The sequence below is a fragment of the Fragaria vesca genome, linkage group LG2, assembly GCF_000184155.1.
Source record: "Fragaria vesca subsp. vesca linkage group LG2, FraVesHawaii_1.0, whole genome shotgun sequence".
Classification (NCBI taxonomy): domain Eukaryota; kingdom Viridiplantae; phylum Streptophyta; class Magnoliopsida; order Rosales; family Rosaceae; genus Fragaria; species Fragaria vesca.
Window position 1 is genome coordinate 7,045,983 of NC_020492.1, and position 5,586 is coordinate 7,051,568.

At 37.2% G+C, this 5,586-nt stretch overlaps 1 protein-coding gene across 1 annotated transcript in view; it reads left to right on the forward strand.

Annotated features, from left to right (window-relative positions):
* The window catches only part of LOC101308035 (unconventional myosin-Va-like), a 13,091-nt gene that overhangs the window by 3,909 nt on the left and 3,596 nt on the right, over window positions 1-5,586 (forward strand). Inside the window, exons 11-26 of the mRNA XM_004289960.1 lie at window positions 68-169; window positions 606-663; window positions 746-847; window positions 1,115-1,152; window positions 1,260-1,386; window positions 1,495-1,665; window positions 1,756-1,887; window positions 1,981-2,090; window positions 2,230-2,290; window positions 2,932-3,109; window positions 3,219-3,424; window positions 3,642-3,761; window positions 3,972-4,070; window positions 4,665-4,877; window positions 5,067-5,206; window positions 5,402-5,534. Of these exons, the coding sequence (XP_004290008.1) occupies window positions 68-169; window positions 606-663; window positions 746-847; window positions 1,115-1,152; window positions 1,260-1,386; window positions 1,495-1,665; window positions 1,756-1,887; window positions 1,981-2,090; window positions 2,230-2,290; window positions 2,932-3,109; window positions 3,219-3,424; window positions 3,642-3,761; window positions 3,972-4,070; window positions 4,665-4,877; window positions 5,067-5,206; window positions 5,402-5,534 (1,990 nt within the window). The remainder of the gene's footprint in view (window positions 1-67; window positions 170-605; window positions 664-745; window positions 848-1,114; window positions 1,153-1,259; window positions 1,387-1,494; window positions 1,666-1,755; window positions 1,888-1,980; window positions 2,091-2,229; window positions 2,291-2,931; window positions 3,110-3,218; window positions 3,425-3,641; window positions 3,762-3,971; window positions 4,071-4,664; window positions 4,878-5,066; window positions 5,207-5,401; window positions 5,535-5,586) is intronic.

Genomic DNA, 5,586 nt, shown 5'->3' on the forward strand with positions numbered 1-5,586 from the left:
TCTTATCTCTCTCTCTCTCTCTCTCTCTCTCTCTCTCTCTCTCTCTCTCTCTTTCTCTCCTGTGCAGGCTTGTAGACAAGATTAACAATACAATTGGGCAAGACCCCAATTCAAAGGTTTTAATTGGTGTTCTGGACATTTACGGATTTGAGAGTTTCAAGACGAACAGGTGCTTAGTCAGTATGCCTTTTGTTTTCATTGTTCATGAATTTTGTAATGTCAAGTGCTTAAATATTTTCTTCGCTCCAGTAAAAGCAAGTTCTTTAGATCTGAAATAGTTGAGTCATCCCTCTCATCTCCCATCAGTTGTTCAATGTCACTAAAGAAATGTCATTTCTCATGGTTATACTGGTCCAATGAGCTCCAGGGAACACATTATGTTTTGCTACCCAAACTTAGCGAGGGTTGTTAATTTATTATAGTTTACAGTCAATCTTCCACTTTCTTCGTGCTAGCATGGATTGACTGGAAAGTTACAATATGAGATCAAGATTTTGGCCTTACTGTCTGTGAAGTTCTAAGATGCATAGTATATTTGATTGGCATTTGAGTTACAGTGTGATCCCAATTTAAAATGTCAATTTGTGGGTTCTTTTTTTATGCAGTTTTGAGCAGTTTTGTATCAATTTGACCAATGAGAAGCTTCAGCAGCATTTCAATCAGGTTTGAATTGAAAGGCTTTATATGTTCTCTAGTATCCCTGGAATATCGTCAGTAAATATTGGTTTTATGTTTCGTTTGGCAGCACGTTTTTAAAATGGAGCAAGAAGAATATACAAAAGAAGAAATTGATTGGAGTTACATTGATTTTGTTGACAATCAAGATATCCTAGATCTAATCGAAAAGGTTTGTACTCTCTATTGTGCAGAGAGTCCTGAATAAAGTTTACCATTTTCAGTGTTCAAGGTATTCTGTTTTAATTTGTCACTCCTCAAAAAATGGTATTCAGATTTCATTTGTCACTGTTTAACAGCTCACACTACTGCACAAAAGAAAATGTTACTATTTTGCTAAATTGAAAGTTGAGTGAATATACAGCCGAATAGTTATGTATATTTGATTAGGGATTATATTTAATATAGTTATAACTTATGTTTTGATATCTGATTTCAGAAACCTGGTGGCATAATTGCTCTTCTAGATGAAGCTTGGTAAGTGTAGTACTTCAGACCTTTTATAACACATGGGAAAATCAATGACCTACCATTGATAGATTGACATATTCGCCGGTGAGGTAACTGAGTCTTGTCTTTTGTAGTATGTTTCCAAGATCAACTCATGAAACATTTGCCCAGAAGTTATATCAGACATTTAAGAATCATCAACGCTTCAGTAAACCAAAATTGTCACGGACTGACTTCACAATTGGCCATTATGCTGGTGATGTAAGTATGCTTTGTTTTCCCAAGTCTTTCGAATACTTTTAGTTTAGTTTGGTGTATGCTTTACTCAGAGTTAGACCCAACTAGTAATAAGTTTGATATAATTTTCAGGTTACTTATCAAACAGAACTATTTCTGGACAAGAACAAAGACTATGTGGTTGCCGAACATCAGGCACTTCTATGTGCTTCCACATGTTCCTTTGTCTCTGGCTTGTTTTCGTCTTTAGTTGAGGATTCAGCCAAGTCGTCAAAGTTCTCCTCTATCGGTTCTCGGTTTAAGGTCTGATTTTTTAATATTCTTTGAAGATTATATAATTTGTTTACATCTTTACTTGTGTTGGTTATGATACCTCATCTGTACTTTATGCAGCTACAATTGCAACAGTTGCTTGAAACTCTCAGTCACACAGAGCCACATTATATCCGCTGTGTAAAACCCAACAATGTTCTTAAACCTGCAATCTTTGAGAACAAGAATGTTTTACAACAACTACGGTGTGGGGTAAGAGGGTGTTATGTTCAGATGTCTTTGTTTTTCTTGTTCATTTTTCCCATCATGTTGTCGAAATTTCCTTTTTGTATGATCTTAATTCAGGGTGTCATGGAGGCAATCAGGATAAGTTGTGCTGGATATCCTACTAGAAAACCGTTTGCTGAATTTGTAGACCGATTTGGCCTTCTTGCTCCTGAAGTTTTGGATGGAAGGTGATATTCCTCTCTCTCTCTCTCTCTCTCTCTCTCTCTCTCTCTCTCTGTGCTGGAATTTGTTATGCATTGTTGTACAACAATGTATATCACTAGAGGTGCTCACTTCTTTTCTTCCACTTACGCTGTTTCGTTGTAGCACTGATGAGGTCAATGCTTGCAAAAGACTTTTAGAGAAGGTGGCCTTAGAAGGCTATCAGGTAATGATCTTTTGATGATAATTTCAATTAACAATTTGCAATTCATTAACAGTGTGCCCTATGTCTATACATCACAAGAATGCTGGATAAAACTAATTCTCACTGTTTTCATCTCACTTGAGTTTTTTTGCTATGTAGTTCAGTGCAAATTACGTTCAATCTTTTAGCTTTTAATGTCTTAACTCTGCCTAGAAAATGTATGTGTCACTAACACCTTCAGCATAAGGAAGGCTGTGGCTACTAGTTATGGCCACCAGTTGGTTGTTGTCAGGTCACACATTCACCTCCAACAAGCATTATTTTTCTAAATGGCTCCAACACCAACACATAAAAGATATGTCAAGTTGCGAACAAGTTGTTGGTCATCTATATGGCTTGTACGATGATGGACCAAAAAACACTGGTTGCATTTACAGTCCATGTCAGTGATCATAATGCCATCTTGCTAACAGGAGGGCCTAGAATATAGGTCTCCATACAAGGAGATATTTTGTTATTTTGATGTACAAATATCATTAACCACAGATATAGTGAGCGGCAGTTCCTTTAGTTAAGATAAATTTGATACTTGATTGCACATCCCATGCATCATTTTTGTGTTTCAGTTTTCTGAATTGATCTTAACTTATTCATGTATTCAGATTGGTAAAACGAAGGTCTTTCTTAGAGCTGGGCAGATGGCAGAACTGGATACTCGTAGAATCGAGGTCTTAGGACGATCTGCTAGTATTATTCAAAGGAAGGTTCGTTCTTATTTGGCTCGAAGAAGTTATGCCAAACTTCGTCTATCTGCAATACGCATTCAGTCGGCTTTGAGAGGTAAGGTTTCTAAAAATTACAGACGATATCGAGTTTCTAAGCTATATCCTGTGCTTCTCTCTACTGAGACCCTGAGATTTACACATGCACTTGATTTTATCAATTGTAGGACAACTTGCTCGACATGTTTACGAGGGGTTGAGGAGAGAGGCTTCCTGCCTGATGATCCAAAGGCATCTGCGCATGTATCTTGCTAGGAAAGCTTACCAAGATTTATATTTCTCTGCTGTATCTATTCAGACAGGCATCCGAGGGTTGACTGCTCGTAATGAGCTACGCTTCAGAAGGCAGACTAAAGCAGCAATTATCATCCAGGTATGATAATTCATTAATATAGATCGTTGGATTTTTTTTCTTCTGTGTTTTTTTTTCCTGGCCAAGTGGACCTTTTATTTGAAATGTCAGTACCAATTTTGAACTTCAAACATCTGTCAACAGTTCTTTTAGTAGTCAAATCATGTCCTTCAATATCTCAATTTTTGGTTTCATGCAACTTTCCTGAAGAGATTTCAAAATATTTTGGTAACTGCAGAGCCACAGTCGCAAATTGTTGGCACGTTTGCATTATACAAGGACAAAGAAAGCAGCTGTCACCACACAGTGTGCTTGGAGGGGAAGAGTTGCTCGTTTAGAACTACGAAAACTTAAGATGGTAAGAATTTGTCATTTAATTTTCTTTTCACAGCTGTTCTTATGCTAGACCTCTGTTCAACATGTTACCTACTCCAAAAGGCTTTTGATAATGCCTTGTTTTGTTTCATCCATTAAGTGGTCTTTCAAGAAGCAGACAAACAGTTTGTCAGTTTTTTACTTTCGTCAACTTGACTTCAGTGATCTCATTTCTTTATTGTATATAATACAGGCTGCAAGGGAGACAGGTGCCCTCCAAGCTGCCAAAAATAAATTGGAAAAGCAAGTTGAAGAATTGACATGGAGATTACAACTGGAGAAGCGCATGAGGGTATGCATGGCTATGAATTTACTGCAAGTTGTGATACTAGAAATGCAACTACTCAGAAATGCTCTTGCTTAATCCTTAAATTATTTCTATTGTTCTTGATTTAACTAAGGATAATGTGAAATGTTGCATTTTATCTGTTAATAAACATTTAGTGTTAGTCAAGAGTGAAGTGGAAATACCTTATCCGTCATGGAGATATATCAAATTATTTATTAAAAGATGAAAAATCTAGGCACTGCTAGCCAGGGCATTAACATTTGGCCAGTTCACCTCGGTCTATGTTGAGGCTTTGGCCTGATGGGTCAGACCTGTGGTCACTGGGCCAAATGCTGCTATTTATCCGCCTCCTGGTCTTATTCATGTGGGAGGTGGTGTCACTGGACCCAATGGAGCCATAGGCATCTTCTGGTCACCATACTTCTAGGGCACAACTAATAATGGTTTTGTTGCCACCCTGTGTTTTGTGGACATGAATATTGTATCTGGCTTGAAAATAGTGTCTTAGGAAAATCAGACAACAAATAAAGGACAATAGATAAATTTTCTTGTCATTATCTATGATGTTTTCCTTTTCTAATATTTTGCTGCTGTTAGGCTGACTTGGAAGAAGCTAAAACACAAGAAAATGAAAAACTGAAATCTGCTTTGCAAGAGATGCAAGTTCAATTTAAAGAAACTAAGGTGATGTTTGAGAAGGAACGTGAGACTGCGAGAAGAGCAGAAGAAAAAGTCCCAATAATACAGGAAGTTCCAGTTGTTGACCTTGTCATGATGGAGAAGCTAACAAATGAAAATGAAAAGCTCAAGGTAATGTGGCCAGAAGTTTAGAATGTACAATTTGCTGAAGAGTCTTATAATTCTTTTAGTGAATAATGTGGTCAAACGAGATAATACAGTTCGTTCAGGGAAATGAACTTGTGCATTTCTGTTTTTGCTGATGTGATTAAACTTCAATTCCCTATTTGCTGAGATGGTGCTCCTCTGATATATCTGCAGGCTTTGGTGAACTCACTTGAAAAGAAAATTGATGAAACAGAGAAAAAGTATGAAGAGGCAAGCAAAATTAGTGAAGAAAGATTGAAGCAAGCTTTGGATGCAGAATCAAAAATAGTTCAGTTAAAGACTACCATGCAAAGGTTCTTTTGTTAACCTTGTTTTCTGTGATTGATTAGGCAGACACTTGGATTAATTTATAGTCCAATTTTAACATAATTGGGGCTTTTTGTTACAGATTTGCATTAAATTGCTACTAGTCATGTATTTGTGCTCTGTGTGTTTCCCTTTCATGTCCCTCTTTGTGTCATAGTGATTGACATTACTATAAATTGTAGGATCCAAGAAAAATTTTCTGACATTGAATCTGAAAACGAAGCTCTACGTCTGCAATCATTGCAAAGTACGCCTGTTAAAAGGGCATCTGAGCATCCACGTATTCCACCCATTCCATCAACTCCGGATACTCAGGTTCTCTCTCTCTCTCTCTCTCTCTCTCTCTCTCTCTCTCTCTCTCTCTCTC